We start from the raw sequence: 24,623 nt of genomic DNA, 5'->3' as shown, positions 1-24,623 counted from the left end.
CGGTTAGGAACACAACACCCAGGTAAGAACCTCTCAGGTGGAAAGCAGGAAGAAGGTGGCTAGTGCAAGGATCAGATAGCACCTGCTTGGACACTCATTTATTAATGATTTAACAAGGGTGATCACATGGGAGAACAGCCGTTTTTCCCTGCCCTCATTTATCTCACTAACAGGCCTGAGCAGTGAGCAGGATGGAGGGGTCCAGCAAAGAGGAAGAGGAGGATGGCACATTCACCAACATTTCCCTTACAGATGATATAGGTAAGGAAGAAAGCACTTGATGAATTCTGAAATATAAAATTCAGCAACTGTTCAGTTTTTAAAAAATATAACTTACTTTTATTTTAATGGTGAAACATGCTCATTACAGAAAACTTGGAAAATATAGTTACAAAATAAAATAAAAAACTTTTGTGTAAGAGCTATTTTTCTTTTCCTTTTAAATTAAGTGATTGTTTAGAAAGTTTCTGTGGTTGTATTACATTTTCTTTTAAAATAAATCAACAAATAAAAATAAAAAATGTTTATTTCCTAAAAGCCCAGGAAATATAACCTCAATGTTGTTCATAGAACATCTTATGATATTATTACCATATTTTGTTCAATTATAGTCAGTTTCTTCCCTATTTTGTAAAACAATTTTATCATCTCTGAAAATTGAACTAGAATATGCTGCAATTCACTTTAAGAATTATTTTGGAAAATGCCTTGTTTTTAAGCAAGGACAAAGTTTGGTGAATTCAACATGAGAGAAGGAAAAAGGGGAGGGTAGTGGTTCTAAAATGCTGACGGAAGGGATAACTATGGCTCATTCAACATTCCAGAGAAAACAGACAATGCTGAGTTGCACAATGTCAACTGGAAACACTTCAAACCCATAAGCACCCACGTCTTGTGGTGTGTGTGTGTGTGTGTGTGTGTGTGTGTGTGTGTGTGTGTGTTGTTGGCATTGTTTGTATCCAAGTTCCTTTAGCACAATCATAGTAAGAAGCCAGCAAGAGGGCAGTGAAGCAATGGGGGTTACTGATTTTGATTAACAGAGAGCAGACCATGAATATTTAACATCAATTGCTCTTTCATACAGCCACGCTTCTCCACTTTCTCCCTAAATGCTCAGATTCAAAAAGCCTCTTTTTAAAGTGCAGCCAGACAATTAGCACAAACCGCCAGCAAGCCAGCCAGAGCTAAGCTTCCCCTCCTGGCACTGCGTAAACATGCTGGGGGCTTTGGAAATCAAAGAGGAGCATTTTCAGCCTTTATGAGGAGAGGAAAGGTACAAGGTACAGGGTCTGTTGAAGAAATGGGACACCGCTGGCCTTAACATGCTCCCACCAGGGTGTTTAGCAAATGACAGAGCTACAGAAGGCAGCCAAGGAAACAAAGACCAAGGGAAACCTGTTTCTTGGCTTCTAGAAGGCACTGTGAGTGAGGTGCTTATGCGTGGGGAGCTGTATATGCTGTGGGCGGGTACAGTTCATACAGAACTCTTGCTTGCTCTAAATTCACCCCCAACCCAGGATTCTTTTCTAGATTGTAGCGTGGGCTGGGCCTGAAAGGGCAACCATGGCTGTGGCTGGGAAATGAGACTTTATGAAACCGCTCTCTCTCATCCAGCCCTTGGCACCGCCTCGGCCCTGCCCTCCGGGTCTCATCTTCGGCCGCCCCCACACTGGAGTGCAGACAGAAGCAGAAGAGGGCGGAGGCAGGGGGGTTGACTTCAGGTGTCCTGTCTGCTGTTGGCAATGGTTTTGAGAACGACTCCTTCGGAGTTGCTTTTGCTAACCGCATCTGAGCCCGTGGGCGTGAACCTTGAATAAACTGGGACGGGGTAAGCGGTACTCCTGGGTTGGTCCTGAGAGTGGTGGCAGCCGAGTGGGGGCGCCAGCGTCTCCTTGCTCCCACTCCTGACCTCCTCCTCCTTGGTTAGAGGAGGTGCAGAATCTTTGCACACAAAGGGCCTTAAGGGATGGGACGGTCCAGCATGATAACAGTGGGCTGAGGGACTGGTGCTAATGTGTGCTGTTTCGCTATTTCAAGATGGCAAATGGAAATTGTTCATATATTTGCGACAAAAATGAACTGAAACACCATGGTTTTGGGTTTTTTTTTTTACATAATTTTATCAATTTGATGTGGTAGCACTGGCTCGCTAAATGAGGTTCTAGGTCTTTGATTAAAAATAGGAAAACAAATTATTACGAAATAAATGCATCTTGTTTAGTAGACATCATTCAAATCGTGGAGTCTGTGCAAGAGTAGAGCATTAAAAGGGCATTGCTTATATCATACAAAGTTTAGTCCAGGGACACCTGACTGGCTAAGTCGTTGAGCACCCGACTTTAGCTCAGGTCATGATCTCACGGTATGTGAGTTAATGCCTGGCATTGGGCTTGCTGCTGTCGGCACAGGCCCCTCAGCAGATTCTCTGCCCCTCTCCCGCTCACACACACTCTCTCTTTCTCTCTCTCTGTCAAAAATAAATCTTTAACAAAAAGTTTCTCTCTCTCTGTCCCTTGTGAGATTCTCTCTCTCTCTCTTCCTCTCTCCTCTCACTCACTTGCACCCCCCCAAAAGAAAGTTTAGTCCAATTTCTCACTTTTCTTTTAATATATATTATAAAATTGTGTATTACTCAATGTAATATAGATTGCATATAATATATATACACAAGTACAAATACACATATAAATACAGAGGAGGTCCAGAAAGGTTAGGTGACTTGCCCGAGGTACACACTGGCTAGCCACATGTGGTATCTGAAGCTGCTAGATAATGGAGGTTCTCATACAAGGACTTTGAACACACAGTCAGGCCCCTTGTACTCTATGCTGATTCCCAGTGTGGCTGCTTTAGATCCAGTCACTGTCTCTTTTCACCACCTCAACCCCTCTACATTGTTTCTTTTCTTAATTTTTTTTTTAGTATTTATTTATTTCTGAGAGAGTGACAGAGCGTGAATTGGGAAGGAGCAGAGAGAGAGGGAGACACAGAATGTGAAGCAGGCTCCAGCCTCCAAGCTGTCAGCACAAGAGCCCAACACGGGGCTTGAACTCATGAAGTGCGAGATCATGACCTGAACCGATGTCAGACGCTTAGCCAACTGAGCCGCCCAGGCGCCCCAACACTGTTTCTTTTCTAACCGAAGGAAGGCAAGAGAAAGGAGAATATATTTGCTAACTCCTTGGGGAGAGGACTGAAGGCATTAAACTTTGGATTTATTTAGGTAATCCTACTTCCTAAGCTAGTTGGTAAAAAGCTATGAAAACTAGCAGTGACAGCAGTTATTCAAAGCAGAAATTAGTCATACTCCATAAATTCATTTGTAGGTTATTGGTATGGATTTCAGACCAACCGTCTCTATAGAAACAAACTTATACATTATAGGATTATAGATCAGCTCATATAGTCTAACCCCATAGTTCCCAAACTGTGTGCCAAGGTGCCTCAGGGCACTGCAGCAAACCTATAGGGGCTCTATGGGGCACATCAAACTCTATCAGACATTGTGAGAACAGCTAGCTAGAGATTGTTCACAATTTCACATGAGATAGAGCTACATCTCTTTCCATGCTGGATTTACTATGGTTTCTGAGATAAAAAGCAAGTTCTGCGTAAAAATCAATGTAGGTCAGTTAATGAGGGTGTCAGTTTGAGAAGGTTAGAGAAAGTGTACAATGCCCAACAGGTGCACACATTCCATAAGTAAGTGATTGTTTATTTAAGAATGAAATAAAAAAGAAATTAAGATTTCCCTCAATTTGGTGTCTTTTTTTTTTTTTTTTTCAAATGATTACTAAGTTTTAAGGACATAAGTTACTTAAGATGCTTGGACCTAAATACTTAATACCTGGAACTTTTTGGTATTTCTCTTGACTTTGGAGCACTGTGAAAAAATTCCTTAGACTCAAGGGCATTGTGAACCAAGGTAGTTTGGGAATCTCTGGTCTAAGTTATGCTGTAGCTGGACTGGCCTCCCTTCTGGGTTGGACACATACAACAGCAGAACAAAGACATTTGAAAATGTTGATCTCTCCCTCCCTTCCTTCCTCCCTTCTTCTTCCCTCCCTTCCTCCCTTCCTTCCTTCCTTCCTTCCTTCCTTCCTTCCTTCCTTCCTTCCTTCCTTCCTTCCCATGTTTTTGCTCCCCTGGAATTGATGCTCTCACACTTCTCAGTGTGATGCTTCTCACCCTTCAACCTCTCTCTCATCGTTCTCAGGCTCCTTTTCCTCAAGTGTTTCCCCAAGATTCTGCCCTTGGCCTACTTTTCTTCTCTCTCTAGACACACTCTCTGGATGATCTCAACCACACCTCTGAGCTCCATTCTCACATCTTGACTATATACCAGTGACACTACAATAAAGGTTGCAAATTCAACACCTTTAGGGCCAGGCAATGATTCATGGTATTTCGTCATTTATTTCATTCAATTTCCAAAAATGCTATTGAAATTTAAATTCTTTTTCAGTTTATTAGGTTTTTCACTATGCATATTTTTTTAGTTTTTTTATTTTAATGTGGTAAGAACACTTAATATGAAATATACCCTCTTAACAGATTTTTAAGTGCACAGTACAGTGTTGTTAACTATAGGAACAACATTGTGCACCAGATATTTAGAACTTACTCACCTTAACATACCTGTTGATTAGCAACAGCCCCCTGTCCCTTCTACCCAGAGCCCCCCTGCAGAGCTCCCATTCTATTCTTTGCTTCTACCAGTCTATCTTAGATACCTCATATAAATAGAATCATACAGTATTTGTCCTCATGTGACTGGCTTCTTGCACATGGTATAATGTCCACAAGGTTCATTCATACCATGGCATATTGTAGGATTTCTTTCCTTTTTTTTAAGGCTGAATAATATTCCTTTGTGTTTATATACACATTTTTGTTTATCCATTCATCTGTTGATGCACATTTAAGTTGTTTTCACATCTTAACTATTGTGAATAATGCAGCAATGAACATGAGAGTGCTAATATCCCTTCAAGATCCTTATTTCAGTTCTTTCAGATAAATATCCAGAAGTGGGATTCTTGGATCATATAGTATTTTTGTTTTCAACTTTTTTTTGAGTAATATCTATGCCCAACATGGGGCTTGAATTCATGACCACAAGATCAAGAGTTGTGTACTCTGACTGAGGCAGGCAGGCACCCTTATTGCTAACTTTTTGAGGAAACTTCATACTGTTTTCCATGGCAGCTGTACAAATTTACATTCCCACCAATAGTGTGAAAGTGTTCCAGTTTCTTCATATCCTCACCAACACCTGTCTTTTTTTTTTTTTTTTTTTTTAATGATAGCTGTCCTAACAATGTTAGGTGATATATCATTATGGTTTTGATTTGCATTTTCCTGATAATTAAGTGACATTGAGCATCTTTTCACATACCTGTTAGCCATTTATATGTCTTCTTTGATGAAATGTCTATTCAAGTCCCTTGCCCAATTTTAATTGGGTTATTAGTGCATTTTGTTATTGAGTTGTGGGAGCTCCTTATATATTTTGGAAGTTAATTCTTTATCAGATACATAATTTGCAAATATTTTCTCCTGTTCTATAGGTTGCCTTTTTACTCTATTGGTTGTTTACTGTGTAGAAGCTTTTTAGTTTGTTGTAGTCTCATTTGTCTGTTTTTGTTTTTGTTCTCTGTGCTTTGGGTGCGATATCCACAAAATGACTGCCATGACTGATACCATGAAGCTTTCCCCTATATCTTCTTCTAGAGGTTTTATAGCTTCTGGTCTTACATTTAAGTTTTTAATCCATTTTGAGTTGATTTTTGTGTATGGTGTAAGGTAAGGGTCTAATTTTATTCTTTTGCATGTGAGAATTGAGTTTTCCCAACACAATTATTGAAGAGACTATCCTTTCTCCATTGTATATTCTTGGCACTCTTGTCAAAGATCAGGGGCCTGTATGTGCATGGCTTTATTTTGGACTCTGTATTCTGCTCCACTGGTTTATATGTCTCTCTGTATACCAGTATCCTATGTTTTAATTATTACAGTTTTGCAATGTATTTTTATTATACTGAAATCAGGAAGTATGACGCCTCTACCTTTGTTCATTTATTTTCCCCAGATTGTTTTGGCGATTTGGGGACTTTAGTGTTTTAAGATGAATTTTAGAATTATTTTTTCTGTTTTTGTAAAAAATGCCATTGGGATTTTGATAGGGATTGCATTGAATCTGTAGATTGCTTTGGGTAGTTTTAACTACTGACACCCATAAAACACTGATGAAAGAAATTAAAGAAGATACAAACAAATGGAAAGTCATCATGCATCTTTTATTTATTTATTTATTTATTTATTTATTTATTTATTTATTTAATTTTATTTTTTTCCCCCTTCTCTTTATTTATTTATTTTTTTTAATTTACATCCAAGTTAGTTAGCATATAGTGCAATAATGATTTCAGGAGTAGATTCCTTAATGCCCCTTACCCATTTAGCCTATACCCCCTCCCACAAACCCTCCAGTAACCCTCCGTTTGTTCTCCATATTTAAGAGTCTCTTATGTTTTGTCCCCCTCCTTGTTTTTATATTCTTTTTGCTTCCCTTCCCTTATATGCATCTGTTTTGTATCTTAAAGTCCTCATATGAGTGAAGTCATATGATATTTGTTTTTCTCTGACTGACTAATTTCACTCATAATACCCTCTAGTTCCATCCATGTAGTTGCAAATGGCAAGATTTCATTCTTTTTGATTGCCAAGTAATACTCCATTGTATGTATGTATGTGTGTGTGTGTGTGTGTGTGTGTGTGTGTGTGTGTATATCTCGCATCTTCTTTATCCATTCATCCATTGATGGACATTTGGGCTCTTTCCATACTTTGGCTATTGTTGATAGTGCTGCTATAAACACTAGGGTGCATGTGCCCTTTCAAGACAGTACACCTGTATCCCTTGGATAAATACCTAGTAGTGTGATTACTGGGTCACAGGGTAGTTCCATGTTTAATCTTTTGAGGAACCTCCATACTGTCTTCCAGAGTGGCTGCACCAGTTTGCATTCCCACCAGCAGTGCAAAAGAGATCCTCTTTCTCCGCATCCTTGCCAACATCTGTTGTTGCCTGAGTTGTTAATGTTAGTCATTCTGACAGGTGTGAGGTGGTATCTCACTGTGGTTTTGATTTGTGTTTCCCTGATGATAAGTGATGTTAAGCATTTTTTCATGTGTCAGTTGGCCATCTGGATGTCTTCTTTGGAAAAGTGTCTATACATGTGTTTTGCCCATTTCTTCTCTGGATTATTTGTTTTTGGGTATTGAGTTTGATAAGTTCGTTATCGACTTTGAATACTTAGCCTTTATCTGATATGTCATTTGCAAATATCTTCTCCCATTCCGTCGGTTGCCTTTTAGTTTTGCTGATTGTTTCCTTTGCTGTGTAGGATCTTTTAATTTTGATGAGGTCCCAATAATTCATTTTTGCTTTTGTTTCCCTTACCTCCAGAGACGTGTTGAGTAAGAAGTTGCTGCGGCCAAGGTCAAAGAGGTTTTTGCCTGCTTTCTCCTCTAGGATTTTGATGGCTTTCTGTCTTACGTTTAGGTCTTTCATCCATTTTGAGTTTATTTTTGTGTATGGTGTAAGAAAGTGGTCCAGGTTCATTTTTCTGCATGTCACTGCCCAGTTTTCCCAGCACCACTTGCTGAAGAGACTGTCTTTATTCCATTGGATATTCTTTCCTGCTTTGTCAAAGATTAGTTAGCTATATGTTTGTGGGTCCATTTCTGGGTTCTCTATTCTGTTCCATTGATCTGAGTGTCTGTTTTTTGTGTTTTTTTTTGTTTTTTTGTTTTTTTGGTTTTTTGGTTTTTTGCCAGTACCATACTATCTTGATGATGACAGCTTTGTAATATAGCTTCAAGTCTGGGATTGTGATGCTTCCAGCTTTGGTTTTCTTTTTCAAGATTGCTTTGGCTATTCAGGGTCTTTTCTGGTTCCATATAAATTTTAGGATTGTTTGTTCTAGCTATGTGAATAATGCTGGTGTTATTTTGATAGGTATTGCATTGAACATGTAGATTGCTTTGGGTAGTATTGACATTTTAAAAATATTTGTTCTTCCCATCCAAGACATGGAATATTTTTCCATTTTTTTGTGTGTCTTCTTCAATTTCTTTTATAAGCTTTCTATAGTTTTCAGTGTATAGATTTTTCACCTCTTTGGTTAGATTTATTCCTGGGTATTTTATGGCTTTTGGTGCAATTGTAAATGGGATAGATTCCTTTATTTCTTTTTCTGTTGCTTCATTATTGGTGTATAGGAATGCAACCAATTTCTGTACATTGATTTTATATCCCGTGACTTTGTTGAATTCATGGATCAGTTCTAGCAGTTTTTGGTGGAATCTTTTGGGTTTTCCATACAGAGTATCATGTCTTCTGAGAAGAGCAAGTGTTCGACCTGCTCCTGGCCTATTTGGATGCCTTTTATTTCTTTGTGTTGTTTTTTTTTTTTTTTATTTTTTTTATTTATTTATTTTTTTTAAATTTTTTTTTTCAACGTTTTTTATTTATTTTTGGGACAGAGAGAGACAGAGCATGAACGGGGGAGGGGCAGAGAGAGAGGGAGACACAGAATCGGAAACAGGCTCCAGGCTCTGAGCCATCAGCCCAGAGCCCAACGCGGGGCTCGAACTCACGGACCGTGAGATCGTGACCTGGCTGAAGTCGGACGCTTAACCGACTGCGCCACCCAGGCGCCCCTCTTTGTGTTGTTTGATTGCTGAGGCTAAGACTTTCAAAACTATGTTGAATAACAGTGGCGAGAGTGGACATCCCTGTCTTGTTCCTGACCTTAGGGGAAAAACTCTCAGCTTTTCCCCACTGAGGATGATATTAGCGTTGAGTCTTTCATATATGGCTTTTATGATCTCGAGGTATGATTCTTCTATCCTTACTTTCTTGAGGGTTTTTATCAAGAAAGGATGCTGTATTTTGTCAAATGCTTTCTCTGCATCTATTGAGAGGATCATGTGGTTCTTGTCCTTTCTTTTATTAATGTGACGTATCACATTGATTGTTTTGTGGATATTGAACCAGTCCTGCATCCCAGGTATAAATCCCACTTGGTCGTGGTGAATAAGTTTTTAATGTATTGTTGGATCTGGTTGGCTAATATCTTGTTGAGGATTTTTGCATCCATGTTCATCAGGGAAATTGGTCTATAGTTTCCATTTTTAGTGGGGTCTTTGTCTGGTTTTGGAATCAAGGTAATGCTGGCTTCATAGAAAGAGTTTGGAAGTTTTCCTTCCATTTCTATTTTTTGGAACAGCTTCAAGAGAATAGGTGTTAACTCTTCTTTAAATGTTTGATAGAATTCTCCTGTAAAGCCATCTGGCCCTGGACTTTTGATTTTGGGGAGATTTTTGATTACTAATTCAATTTCTTTACTGGTTATGGGTCTGTTCAAATTTTCTATTTCTTCCTCTTTCAGTTTTGGTAGTTTATACATTTCTAGGAATTTGTCTATTTCTTTCAGATTGCTGACTTTATTGGCATATAATCACTGGTAATATTCTCTTATTATTGTTTGTATTTCTGCTATGTTGGTTGTGATCTCTCCTTTTTCATTCCTGATTTTATTTATTTGGGTCCTTTCCTTTTTCTTTTTGATCAAACTATCTAGGGGTTTATCAATTTTGTTAATTCTTTCAAAGAACCAGCTTCTGGTTTCATGGATCTGTTCTACTGTTTTTTTAGTTTTGATAGCATTGATTTCTGCTCTAATCTTTATTACTTCCTGTCTTCTGCTGGTTTGGGGTTTTATTTGCTTTTCTTTTTCTAACTCTTTAAGGTGTAAGGTTAGGTAGGTTGTGTATCTGAGACCTTTCTTCCTTCTTGAGGAAGGTCTGGATTGCTATATACTTTCCTCTTATGACCACCTTTGCTGTGTCCCAGAGGTTTTGGGCTGTGGTGTTATTATTTTCTTTGGCTTCCATGTACTTTTTAATTTCCTCTTTAACTTCTTGATTAGCTCTTTTATTTATTTATGAAAAGATATGATTTTTAAGTAATTTCTACACCCAACATGGAGCTCAAACTCACGACCCTGAGATCAAATCACAAGCTCTACAGACTGAGCCAGGCACCCCATGCATCTTTTAAATACAGCAGATATTGTTCTTAATAAAATTTATTTCCAATAGTGTCTTAAGTTTAATTCTTTCAAGAAGGACATGCTTTGTTTGCATATCAAATATACAGGCACATTCTTCATTTCTTATCACCATTTTCCTTGAAACACATAGTCCTCTTGGACTCAATTTCATTTACTACTTTTGATTGAGGTAAAGGAAGAATAAAAGTTTACTTTTATCTTAACTCTACTGTATGAAAGGCAACAGAGCAAACTGTGCTGATAAAATGGTAACCAATGCTGAGCCTAAGGGCCAGGAGTCCAGTCAGGTGAGGACTCTGGCTCCCTGGAGAGCACGTGCCCTGACCAGAATGCAGAGCTGTTTTCCACTTCTAGCTGACCTTTGCCATGAAGAAACAGAAATGCAAATAAGCAGAATTTTCAAGGGACACCAGAGATGAAGATTTTTTGTATGTGCAACTTCCTGATTTTCCCATGGTTTTCACCTAATTCTAATTGTAGAAACGATATCACAGAGGTCCCAACAAACCATTTCTGCAGGATGGATGGGATTGCAGAAAAAAACTATTTTCACACTTCTGGTCTTGAATCTTTATTCTTTATCATTTGTCTTTATCTCTCTTCTGAGTTTCTGATTCATAATCCATCTGCTTCCTAGGCAACTAGATAATGTCCCAGGTGTTAAAGGAACTTATCTCCCCCCACCCTCACCCCTCAATCTGTTCCCACTCCTGATTCACAATCTTAATGAATGGTCCCATCATCCACCCTGTTCCTTAAGCTAGAAATTCGTATGTCATTATTTCATTCTCATCTCTCACAATCCAAACAGTCACTGATTCCTGTTCACTTGACCTTGAAACTGTTTCTCAAATATATCTGGCCTCTCTATCCCTACCACCACTTCCCTGAACAAGGCCCTCATTATCTCCCACATAAACCACAGCATCAACCTCCCAACTGTTCTTCCTATTTCAATTCCTATCCCTTCAAATCAATCCTCCACACTGACCATACCATACCTTTTCCCTGCAGAGAATAATCAATGTGTTGCATTTCCTGCTGGATGAAGTCCAGGACTCCTAGCATGGTATTTAAAGGTTCCCTCTGCTTGGTGCTAGAGTTCTCCTCAGCGTCATTTCCCACAAACATGGTTTGGGCGCAGTAAGAAACCATTTTCCATGCATGTACTATGTCATACCTCTGGACTTTGTCCATGCTGTTCTCTTTGCATGGAATAATACCACTCACCCTTCTCTTGCCTAGCTAATTCCTACTCATCCTTTAAGAATCCACTGAGTGGAGCGCCTGGGTGGTTCAATCAGTTAAGCTTCTGACTTCAGCTCTAGCCGTGATCTCACGGTTTGTGAATTCGAGTCCCACATCAGGCTCTGTGCTGACAGCTCAGAGCCTGGAGCTGTTTCGGATTCTCTGTCTCCCTCTCTCTTTACCCCTTTCCCCACTCCTGCTCTGTTTCTCTCTCTCCCTCTTTCAAAACTAAATAAATAAACATGAAAAAAAAGAAGAACCTAATGAGGTATCTCCTCCTTCTGGAAGCCTTCTTTGACCTTCTGAGGCTGAGTTAGGTTTCTTTTCTCCTTCCTGAGAACCCCAAGCTTACCTTTACCTATGTTTTTTCACAGCATATTGTATTGATGTATATGTCCTACCCAATAGACTGTGAGCTGCTAGAGGACACAGCCTGGGTTTTTAAATGTCTGTACTTATAGAACCTAGCACAGTGTCCAGCACAAAACAGCCAATATATTTTTGCTAAAGAATTCTGACTGAGTTTGTGTGTATATTGGGGTGAGGGCCAGTTAGGCAGGCCAGTCCCTAGCTGAAAATCATCTCCTATGAAAATTATACTTGTTAACATTTGTTTTGTATCTTCATTTGTGAATCAGTTTAATGCTGCTTTCAGAAAACATTTATTGAGGCTGTATTATCATGTTCCCGGTAGTAGGCAGGGCCTGGCTATTTGAAAAATTGGCTCAGGGTAGTGTAGCAGGAAGGGCTTAAACTCTGGGGCCAGAAATGCCTGGATGTGAATCCATTAGAGCAAATTATTTAACATCCCTGAGCCTCAGTTTCCTCAGTTCAAAGTGATCATAAAAATATGTCTCAGAATTGTTTTGAAGATTAAACAAAACAATAAAGGAAAGTTATTGAACTAGCCTGGCATACAGAAAGTGTTCAGTACATTTTAGTTCATCCTCTGCCCATTTCAAGGAGCTCACACAAAAGTTTCTTTAAAGGCTCCAAGATTTGGCCACATCAGTTGTCATAGTAACGGCAGCGTCCTGTGGACTCTGTAAGCCAGGACTGCCTGTTGACATCCTCCTGATAAGGAGGCTTATGGAAGAAGGAGGAGGTGGATGTGAACAAACTCTAAACAAGAGCATGAGTCTTTTCTGATAAAAATAATACAGCTCCTCTGTTTCCTCTTCATCCTGGCCCTCACGTCTTCCCTGCCGCTGTTGTTCCCATCGCTGTTCTCCTTTATGCCTCAGCCTCCTTCCTGACTCTGCTCTCCAAAACCTCTCCTGAATAATATTCAAAGCTGCTTCTGCGTCTGCTTTTGGCATCAGCCAATTAGCCCTCATTGTAAGGTTGTAATAAGCTTCCCAGAGAAGTGGCACAATTGTTGTGCGCTTTTATTCAGTGCTGCTTCCTACCACTATATGGAAAATGCAACAATACCCTCCTCATGCCCTGCTGAAAGCAGCCTGGGTTTGAAAAGCTTTCAGAAGGCCATCTGCCATCCCCTCAGCCAAGCAGAAGATCAGACACGAGGCCCTGCATTAGTTAGCACTCCAAGTAAAAGGTATCAAGGGCTTGTATTGCTTTTCATCTCACCCTCCATTATAATACAGCTAAGGAAGGAAATAGACTTGTGGCTATCCAGCTGGGAAACACACTGAGCCATGGCAGGAGTTTTGTCCATGAAAAGGGAGCCGGCCTTTCTTTTCTGATGGTGAATGGAGCCAGTGTTTGCAGCTAGCACGACGCTCCGACGCTCCCGAGGGTTTGCGGCACTGCTGGTAATGGCTTTGCCAGTCACTCTGGACCTTTTGGGAGGATAGTGTACAGATGAGAGTCCCAGAGTGGAGGCATCGTTAAATAAGTACACAAAGATGAGGCAAGCATCTGCATGTGTGCTGGTCAGGAACAGTGAAGCTTTCCCTAGTCATCTCTATTTACCCTCTACCATAAATTTGGCCATGAATATTAATTTAAAAGATTATTCAGGGGGGCTCCTGGGTGGCTCAGACGCGTAAGCATCCGACTTCAGCTCAGGTCATGATCTCATGGTTCATGGGTTCGAGCCCTGAGTTGGGCTCTATGCTGACAGCTCAGAGCCTGGAGTCTGCTTTGGATTCAGTGTCTCCCCCACCCCCCCCTCTGCTCCTCCCCTGCTTGTGCTCTGTCTGTCTCTCTCAAAAATAAATAAACATTTAAAAAGTTAAAAAAAAAAGATTATTCAGACATCCTTAGGGATGTCAAAAAGAAGATCATCTCTAGCATGATAGAAATGGTTTTGTAGAAGAACTGAACAAATGTACTCACTGCACCAGCAATGGCAGAAAGTTTCAGCAAATCTTAATTGACATGTGGGATCCATATAAGTATAGATAATGACATTGGTTGAGTGGAATATCTGTTCCTGTAGGCTGAAGATAATATGGACAGTGGCATTAGGAATACCTCCGCTGGCCCAGCAAAATGCCTTAGAGACTTAGCATAAGAGATTCAATGAGAAAAAGGAGATTAACTCTGCTTCTCAGTAGCTTTTGAGAGTTGCATGGCTCTAGGGTCACTAATGTATTGCTAGAAATTGTAAGGGCTCTGTCTGTGAAAAATCTTCAATCGGAGGAAATCCACTTAACTGAAATAAATTATCTAGCATAATGCAAAAACTAGTTTTAATAAACAAGCTTAGGAAATAGAGTGTTAGGACAGTATCTGCATGTTTTCAGTAATCTAGAGTGTTCTCTCATTTTCTCATCAAAGGATAAGTATCAATATTTTGACTCTTCCTTTAAAAGACAAAACCATCCATCAGTTGTCTTGTATCAGAAATGTGTTTCTTTCTTCTTCATTAGATTAACAAAAAAAAAAATGGGAGCAAGAATCTTTTATGTGAAAATATACAAAATCCTTCATAATTGTGCTAATTTTTTCTAATGAAAAATCCATAGATGATATAAAAAACAAAAACAAAACAAAAAAAACCTCAGGAGTGAATTTTATTTACCTGAGCTCATGACCTAATGAAATGCTGATTTTTCCCTGGCCCTTTTACTGTTGAGAAGAGGGTGAGGCAGCTATTTTCCAACATCAGGACCTTCCTTTCACAAAGGCTCCAGTTGGGTTAGATCAGCTTTGGACACACTTCTTCTCCCATGTCTCCTGCCAGCCTGACTCATTCAGAATTTGAGGGTCAGATCCCAGTTCCTTAGACCCTTATAGTTCCCTCAAGCAACCCTTTGAAGATTCTCTTTAAGCTTTCAAAGAGAATCCGAAGATATGGAAAGGGAGGACAACTCTAAAAGAATAGGACAAACTGGATGAACCAGCTTCCTTGAACTCCTCAACCCTAGGAATAAAAATTTTAAATGATCCAAAAGTTATAAGTGGCCCTTCTGGAAATAATATGTACATCAATCACAGAACCAGAGTTATTGTAAAAACTGTCCCAGAAAGACATGTTTTGCTTGCACAGATAGACATTAGCATTCATTTTCAATCCTTGACATTGGACATGGAAAGGACTCAGTGGCAGCCCAATGGATGGTTCGGGAGAACAGTGAGTCTCCCCTGCTCTCTTTCTGTTTCAGTGACCTGGGTCTTCCCTCCACCAGCCTTCCCAGGTTGCACGCAGCCAACAACCGCTTCTTTTCAGCCCTCACTGGCTTTCTTCCCCATTTAATCATTGTTCCCTTGTTTCTCCACACACACATTTCATTGTCAGCTTAATGACTTTGGCTCAGAGTCCTTGGCTGTGCACATGCGTGGTTCTCCGGTGTCTGGTAGCATGATGTTACGAAAAGCTGTTTGAAAAAGCTTGCATTTTAAAACACATTCTCCCTTTTTTATCCCTCCTGAGAATCTTTACTACCTTTTCCCAGTGGACAAAAGACTACTATTATTTGGTCATCCGTGTGAAATTCTGCTTTCATTTTCATTCTTAACGGCAAGGTTAGTGGGTTTTTCTAAGGTCACAATAACTCTTCAGAAAGCTTCATTTATAAAAATATTTAGAAGATTTTTTTTATCCCTTTTTATTTTAGAATTTTAAACGGCTTCAGCTTTGTGCTATTATAGTGTTTCTCAACTTACACAGTGGAGTCCTGTCCCTTCTGCTTTGAAAAGAGTGTAAAAAAAAAAAACCCCAGAATTTCTGTAAATAAAATGCAATTGATGTATAATTTGAGAGACTCCGTCACAGTTGGCAGTGACTGTTGGCCCCTAAACCCTAAATTTCTCAGCCAATGCCTCTCTGTTACATAGTGTGATTCCCAAGCACACAATTGCCCAGAGAAGCCTGTATTTCAAGGAATTTCTCGAAGAATAGTTTTTTTGCAGTATGTTTTCTATTAACACAAACAGTAACTCCTTTATTGGCCCATTTTGTAAGTTGAGACATTATCCTTTTTCCATAGTATGTAATCATTTGACTGTGAAAGGAATTAGGCAAATTGATAGCTCACTGATCACTTTTTAAAAGCAAACTGTATATGAAATATTTTTGTCATGTTCCAATGATTAAATCTTTAAAGGTTTTATTTTGTTTTTTAACTTTTTTGTTTCTGTTTTTGGTTTTGGTTGGGGAGTCAGAAAAACGAAAGCAGGCATTAGAGAAAGAGGATTAATCAGCTGTCACTCTAGTTTTCCACAGGTTCTCAATTCTGATGATGATTTAAAAATCAGTTGGGTTCTTTAGAAATCCTAGTTAACTCTCTGGATACTTGATATCATCTAAAAAGTAACCCAGCACTCCTCACAACTAAGAGAGTCACAAAATTAAATAGTTGGAGTAAGCCCACATTTTACTAACTGGTCATGTATCTCCTAGATGAATAATAATAACAAACATTTACAAAGAGCTTAATACATACCAGGCACTATGCCAAGAACTCCACACTCATTATTTCATTTAATCCTCAAAAATACCATGTGATCAGTATTATCCCTACTCTTCACATTAAAAAGTGGGGCTCAGAAAGGGTTAGTAACTTGTACAAAGCACAGGTGGGATTCCAGCCTAGGTCTGAGTGACTTCAAAGCCTTTTGTCAGATGACAATGCATCTGGGTAGAAATTACTAGTTAGATAGCATGACCACATTATACTGACTAGGTAGAAGCAATAAGGTACCCACACTGCAGGTATTGAATAATGAAATGTGGTCCCTTAGTTATATTATGAGGTCAGTGTTTCAAAAATGTAATCATAGAATCAGAGGGCACAAAAAGCCCCAGGGTCTCTCTGACAATGTTGGAATATGTTTAGACAAGAAAGGTAGAATATAAAATTGTATCTATGTTGTGATTACAGCCATGCGAAGGTAATTTATATATATGGACCAGGATGGAAAGAGAATTCAAAACAACGTATTTATTAGTGTGAAGGGATTATAGGTTATTACATTTTCATGTTATATTTATGCAATAATTTCTTCTTTAAAGATTAACAGGAAGAGTTTTTCTAGCATATGGAAGTAAGATATAAATCCTAGCAGGAGTGCTGATCTTGAGAGGCATGTGAAATTACCAGTGCTAGGATTAGGGACATCTATCAAGACATCACTAACAGCCTTTTGCATTTTTTAGTGATGCACACAGGAATCTGTCTTAAAAAATAATACGTAGAAAGTGGCAAACTTAAGTATAGGACACACAGGCAAGAAGAGCAGGGGAGATAAGACATGAATTATAAATGCCACCCTTCAGGACAGTCATGTCTTGCTTTGGTTTTTTATTTTGAAACAATCTCAACTATAGAAAATTTGCAAGTATCCTAAAAAGGATTCTTTTTTTCCCCCTGAATTATTTGAGAGTAAGTTGCCAAACCAATGCTCTACCACCACCGGAAGCATTCGTGTGTATTCCATACAAACAAGAACTTTCTCTTCATCGTCACAATACAGACAACAAAGCCAGGAGAATGACATTCATACATTACTATCACCCAATCTTCAAAGAGAATTTGTCTTACTAGTTGCCTTGATAACATCCGTTACAGAAAAAGCATCCAGTACAGGATCATGAATTGCGTTTAGTCATCATGTTGCTGTAGCCTTCTTTAGTCTGAACAATTCCTCAACCTTCACTTGACTCTCATGACCTTAATACTTTTAAAGATTATAGGGTAGTTATTTTGTAAAATAGTCCTCAAGATCAATAAGTTTGGCAAGAATATCACAGAAGTGACACTGTGTCCTTCTCACTGCATCCTATCAGGTGGTACATAATTTCTATTTGCCCCTTTACTATTGAGGTGAACTTTTATCCTTTGATTATGGTAGTATCTTACTCCTTTTTCTTTTAGTAATAAACTAGTATTTTGGGGTGAGATATTTTGATACTATGGAAATATTCCATTTCATATCTACCTGTCTGTTTATCTATCTTCATCTATCTATCTGTATCAAAGTAAACTCATGGTTTCCTAATTTACTGTAAGAGTTATAATCCTCAGTATATCCTTAGAGAAGGAGAAAAGGAAGAGCTACATAATTGTTTGAAATCTTTATAGGTAGCATCTTAATCAAGTATATATAGATTCTATTCCTACCTCCATGAACTATTAAAATTCTCACTTATACTTGCTTTATTTCTTCTCTATATTTTGAGACTACGTAAATATTTCATTTCACATCAAACTAGTTATGTATTTATTTATATCAGAATAGAGACATGATTTCCTAAATTATTGAATGGCTTCTAATTCTTAGTATATGAAAAGAGAGATAGGGAGAGACGACCAACAAGGAAATACTGAATACTCCTTTATTCATTCATCCACTTAACAGATATTCAGTGGAGCCTAGGATGTACCAGGCACTCAATTCAGGCTGTAACTTCAGTACATCTGGTTTGAGCCTTAAGCAGCGTTCCTCCTGAAGTGAACAGCCACTGGGTACAAGACAGCACTTGTTCCTATTACCATGTGGCTGGGACCCCCAAAGTTGTTAGCCTTAATTTCTTTAAAGTTGTGAACGTTTATTTCTCTTGGGAGATGGGATATTTATAAACCGAACACTAGTGTTTCATACAGATCTCAAAATCAGGACTCAGTAAGTTAGGATTATGGTCTTAACTTTCACATATCAGATATAACACCCTTACAAAATGTTACAAAGTGATGTATAGCAGAGCTGGCTGTCTTTATCGTGTCATTATACTATTTTTCGTAACTCTTCCTCCTACAATGTTTGAAGGAAAACACTTCATCACATTTTGTCTCATACTCAACACTAATAAAAATCAGTTCATAGTAGCATCTTTAATCCATTGTACCTCATGCCTTCTCTTTTTCTCCCTTTTTCCTCATTCCTCCTACAAGTTTTTATCCACTCTGTTTTCTTTACCTTGCCTTTTATCCTCTCTTGATGGCCCTTTGTGACCTTGTTTCTCCCTTCCATGCCTTGCTTTATCCTTCCTCTCTCTCTCTCTCTCTCTCTCTCTCTCTCTCTCTCTCTCTGTCTCTCTCACATCTAAGAGGTCTCAGGTCCTCCTTCTTTTATTCTCCATCTTGATCTCATGGCCTGACCTTTGCATTTTTTGTTCCTCTCATTCTGACATTGACTACACTCCCTATTGGTTGTTGGCTTAAGGGTTTGGAGATCAAGCAATACCTCACCAGAGTTGAATAATTATTTTTGAAAAGTTTTAGTTTTATTATTTTAAGCACATGGAAAGAGACTCTGTGGCTCAGGTAAATTTAGGCTTAAGCACTGATAATCTGCAATAGTTACAATCATTGCTGCTAAATCTATTAACTGTTCACATACAAACACTGCTGCTAAGGTTTGTTTGTTTTCTCCTATTTGTTATTCATTTATAGAGTATGCCTTTTCTTAAGACAGTACTGAGTAATGATTGGTTTTCTAAGCTCTTCAGTTGAAGTCTCTGAAATCAAATCCTGGCTCAACTAGCAGTGGTAACATGGGACATGTTGAAGCTCTCTAACTTTGGTTTCCTCATCCAGACCATGGGGACAGCAAGTGCCTACCTCATAAAAATTGTGTTAATAACTAAATAAGATAGGGGCGCCTGGGTGGCTCAGTTGGTTAAGCATCCGACTTCGGCTCAGGTCATGACCTCATGGATCGTGAGTTTGAGTACCACATCAGGCTCTGTGTGCTGACAGTTCAGAGCCTGGAGCCTGCTTTGGATTCTGTGTCTCCCTCTCTTTTTGCCCTTACCCGCTCGTGCACACGCTCGCTCTCTCTCTCTCTCTCAAAAATAAATAAATAAATAAACTTTTAAGAAAGAACTAAATAAGATAGTTCTTGTGAAAGCATGTGTCACCTAGGGAAAGCTGAATGAATGTGATCTATTATTATAGGTGGTGCACCAGATGGTACAATGATCTTATATGGTTTTGTACAAAAAAAACTATTTGAAAATATAGTAAACATATTTGTGATAAACAATGGAAAATTCTCTATAATTAATATTCCTGGCTAAACAAATTATTTTTGAAGGCTTTTTTTTTTTAATTCTCACTGCTAATAGGCAAAAAAAAGCTCAAAATATGAACTTTGTATTGCAGTTAGCTAAAATTCTAAAATTCACCCATGATTCTTTATAGTTCTACTTGAAAGAGCTGTTATTTTCCTTTTTCTATCACCCCCTCTGTCCTAATAATCCCCTCCAGGAAATTCCATTAAGTTTAAATATTTAAGGATATAGGGGCACCTGGTTGGCTCAGTCAGTAGAGCATGCAACTCTCGAGCTCAGGGTTGTGAGTTTGAAACCCACATTGGGTGTAGAGATTACTTAAAAGTAAAATCTTAAAAAAAAAATAAAGATATAAAAACTGAATGCCTTAAGATCGGGAGGCTGTAGAAACCTTACTTCATCAGCGTGGTAAATGACAGATGTTCTGGTCAATGCCCAGGACTCCCCAGTGAAATGTCATCATGAGGTAAGCCCTTCCCAATCTCAGTGGATTGTAAGGCAAGGAAAGGGCACCAACCCCAAGCTTGGAGAAGGGAGCACTCAGTGCTTCAGGCAAGACCTGTAGAGCCCTGGGAACTCTGGGCTGTCTGCACAATGGTACAGTGTGACCAACTGACAAGGTCCAGATGCTGGACTCATCATTTTACAAAGCCAAAGTTACTAATAGAAGAGAAAAATCTTTCCAGGAAGATTCCTTATAGAGAAAACAGAAAAGTAAAACAAAGCAAAACAATTAAATTCAATCGACTGGGACATCAAATGGTCTAGGAGCTCAGAGCTAGGAAGTTACTTAGTAAAATTAGAACTTTGATAAGTTTTACAGTTTTCCAAAGGAAATCTTCTGCTAAATAATTATACCTTTTTTCAACCATGATCCTTCCTTCCTTCCTTCCTTCCTTCCTTCCTTCCTTCCTTCCTTCCTTCCTTCTTTAGAGAACAAGTGGGGGAAGGGCAGAGAGAAAGGGAGAGAGAAAATCTTAAGCAGACTCCATACCCAGCATGGAGCCCGGGGTGGGGCTCCATCTCAAGATCATGAGATCATGACCTGAGCTGAAATCAAGAGTCAGAAGCTTAGCCGACTGAGCCACCGGGTTTCTTTAAATGAAACATGAAACACATAAAACGATTTATGACTACTTTCTCAATGTTCCCAGGGATGGCATATAACTAGTACTTTTCTAGATACAAGAAGATCATTTATTTCATACAATGGATACTTTCGGAGGGCTTAGTTCTCTCTCAGAATCTTGGGTTTAAAAGGGCTGGAGGCACAGTATAGGCTAACCCATCCACATGATAGAGTTGCAACATGGTACTATCATTTTTCTAGAAACTGACGCTTAAAAAACATAGTCATCTCTGAACTTTCCCTCACCTTTATCTTCCAGAGTTGATTTAATCTTTCAACACATCCAGCTTTTACTTTCTTTAACATGTTTATGTTAATATCCCCTCTTCTCCATATCCACTGCCTCTACCTCTCACAACTGAATTATTGGAACAGTCTTACACAGCCATATAACTTAGCATGTCAGAATCTTAGTTTCTTCATGTGCAAACTAAAGATAATCATAGTATCTACCTTACAGGATTATGGTGAGGATTGAATGAGGTATTTTAAGTGCTCAATTCAGCACCCTACAAATAGGTAGAACTCAAGAAATGTTCGATATTATTGTTGTTATTATGTATTCTTCCTGCTATAGTCTCTTCCTACCAAATTCATCCTGCACACTATGTCTAAACAAATCTTTCTGGAAAACATGTCATTCCACCTTAGGAATCTGTCTTATCAAATCCCTGCTTCACTTTCCATGCCCTCTTCGGCCGAATCATTCATTCACTCTTTCATCCATTAATCTTTCGTTCAAACTCTTGATATATAACTTATTTCCTATTACTTCCAAACATGTATCATTCAACCATTAATTTTATATGCTATCGCGGATCCGTGGTACAGGGCAGGTATTGGGTATAGAGTAAAAATTATGGCAAAGGCACTGCCAACTCTCAGGGAATTTACAGTTGGGAGAATAAAGAGTATACTAGTCAGAAAAGTGTCTTCACATGCCCCCCCCCCCATATGTTCTATGTGTTCCTAACCCAGCCCAACTGCTCTCTCTTCTCTTCAAAGTTCTGTCACACTTAGTACCACCCTATTTTACACTTTTCTGTCTAATGAGGGTTCTATGGGTCTTAACAAATAGATAATAAACTCCATGAGAGACTTCTATATTCTCTTAAGTGACTAACACGCTAGGAGCTCAAAATGTACTTTTCAACTGACATTGACTCATTTTTATAGGGTTTTATAAGTTTTTATAGGATACAGAACACATATATTCTCTTTTGGTCCATATTTTCAAAATTTACATATTTAAAATCTGAAGACTAATAAAGGGAGGAGAATTTATATTTTTGTCAATTAGAATATGTATTCATTTGGACCTAGAGCTCTTTGATTTATTATAGCTGATTATGGCCTGTTATCGGACTGAGAGTCCATGAGTATTTGAGAACTGCACATTAGTTTGTATTTTTCATTCACTATTTTTTATAGAATTGGAAAATGTTCCTAAATAAACTCGTCGTTATGGCTATCATTACTGTGTAACGAACCCAGAAACTTAGTGTTGTAAAGCAACACTCAATTTATTTTGCTCACGATTTTTGTGGCTCAGTGGTTCAGGACGGGCCTAGCTGGGTAGTTCTCCCTTAGGGGTCTCTCATGCTGGTGAGGTCAGACATCAGCTGGGGGTGTTGTCTGACGTTTGGAAAGAACCTTAGACTCGTTAGACTTTTATTCCCATCCCCGAAGTGAGACTGCAGGCAAGTCACTTTATTTTTCCTGGGGCATTTTGCTGGGGCTCTTTTTTGGCACATGATGAAATAAAACCAATAAATTGAGAATTCTTTCAGCTCAAAAGTTCTATGATTCTATGAAATGCAAAAATAATATTTGTATGTTAACAGATACAAATCAATGTGTATAATTAAAGTTATTCTACAAGCAGAAAATGTTACTAAAGGGAAAGGAAAACATAAGGATAGAGGTAATGAAATAAAAAAGTTTTGTCGTGAAATAGAAACTTATCTTAAATCAATTTTGCCACTAGAGGTCACTAGTGTACCATCTCAAAAGAGAATACATGCACTCAAGTCACTAGCAGTTCCCTGTCTATGGCCCCCAAATGACATTCATGGTATCTTTCAGTTTATTCTGAATATCTCCTTTAGTTGTCAGAGGTATATGTTATGATGAGGTCACCATGCTTGTCACTATAGGTGATATTTCATGTGTGCTTAATATTGTGTAAGTGTGAAGATCCCTGACTGGAACCATAAGGAAAATGACTTCTTTGGCTATTCTGCCCTCTCAATGGGATGTGGTAAGGAGCAGTGAGATAATTTGACAGAAAGTCATATGAGCTCTGAGGTGGAAAGACACTGTGGAAATACACTATCATCCTCTCATGCAGCACAGACATGCCTGCTTTTTATAAGACAGAAAAAGTGGCAGAACACTCAGTCATTCATTCATACAACCTATATTTGTGGACACATTATGTAGGCACCAACCTTGGCAATGGGGCTACTACATTAATGAAGAAGATCAACTGGTCCCTTCAAGGAATTTAAGGAATCAGGTTTAGGAGGTTTTAGATACAATTAGTTCTTCTAGACCACCATGCCAAGCAACTTGCCCTCAGATATTTTTATTTCATCTTCCCAACAGACCTTTAGGATAAGCTCTGTAATTCCCATTCCCGTAGATGGCCACTTGCAGCACAAGAGCCAGTGGCTCTTATGAGGTGATGTTAAGAGCAGACTATACACCTTTTACATCAACTCCAAAACTGAACCACAGAGATGCTTGCAAGAAATGTTAAAATACAGAGTTGGGTTGTTGCCAGTGATGCTTGTTAGACAAAAATATTAAAATTTATTTCAACAAAAACCTCTTCTGATGGGAGAAACAATGTTCTAAATGAAATTAATACCCTGAAACATAACAATACAGAGAGATCACCTCTAAAGAAACTTCTTTATTTTTAAAAAAAAATTTCTTTGTATGAAGAAACTTCTGTAAGAAGGATGAACTCCAAAATACCTCTGAAGGCCATATCAATTTTCTCCCAAAATGAAAACTACATTGTATTTTCTTCTAATTTGCTGCCTGTTGTACATAAAGAAACTCAAAGCTCACAAGTCTATCATCAAGGATGAGTAACAAGGAATTCTGGGCTTTCGATAACTTGAGGACCTGTTTCTTCTACAGCTTTAAGGGGACTTGAACTGATTTAAATTAGTTGTCATCAGACTCTAGACCAGACACAGGCTGTTTCTGAGCAGGGACACAAGCAAAGCCCTCATCCCTTAGTAGCGAGCCTTTCTCTTGCTATCTGCCTTCACGAGAAAAGGGGAAAAACAGCCTGGACAAATCCCTGCTTCAAACTGAGGACACTTTGATCTGCTTTTGCTGTGATGAGTGTTACTAACTATCCTGAAAATTTCTAATTTTAACCACTTATTTTAAAACAAACTACAGGGGCGCCTGGGTGGCGCAGTCGGTTAGGCGTCCGACTTCAGCCAGGTCAGGATCTCGCGGTCCCGGAGTTCGAGCCCCACGTCAGGCTCTGGGCTGATGGCTCAGAGCCTGGAGCCTGTTTCCGATTCTGTGTCTCCCTCTCTCTCTGCCCCTCCCCCGTTCATGCTCTGTCTCTCTCTGTCCCAAAAATAAATAAACGTTGAAAAAAAAAATTTAAAACAAACTACAGACAGGTTTTTCCTTCCTTCTGATTGTTGCAAAG

The 24,623-nt window shown here is 38.8% G+C and overlaps 1 protein-coding gene and 1 long non-coding RNA gene across 2 annotated transcripts in view; one reads left to right on the top strand and one right to left on the bottom strand.

Annotated features, from left to right (window-relative positions):
• Positions 1-24,623, bottom strand: part of LOC147581743 (uncharacterized) — a 132,879-nt gene that overhangs the window by 97,805 nt on the left and 10,451 nt on the right. The window lies entirely within an intron of this gene.
• SCOC (short coiled-coil protein) overlaps positions 110-24,623 on the top strand; it is a 45,208-nt gene continuing 20,694 nt past the window's right edge. Inside the window, exon 1 of the mRNA XM_086704191.1 lies at positions 110-261. Coding sequence (XP_086560317.1) covers positions 192-261 — 70 coding nt within the window. The 5' untranslated portion in view covers positions 110-191. The remainder of the gene's footprint in view (positions 262-24,623) is intronic.

This window comes from Puma concolor, chromosome B1, assembly GCF_028749965.1.
Source record: "Puma concolor isolate L17-30 chromosome B1, mPumCon1.1.hap2, whole genome shotgun sequence".
In the NCBI taxonomy this organism is placed as follows: Eukaryota; Metazoa; Chordata; class Mammalia; order Carnivora; family Felidae; genus Puma; species Puma concolor.
This window is presented reverse-complemented; position numbering and strand designations above follow the sequence as displayed.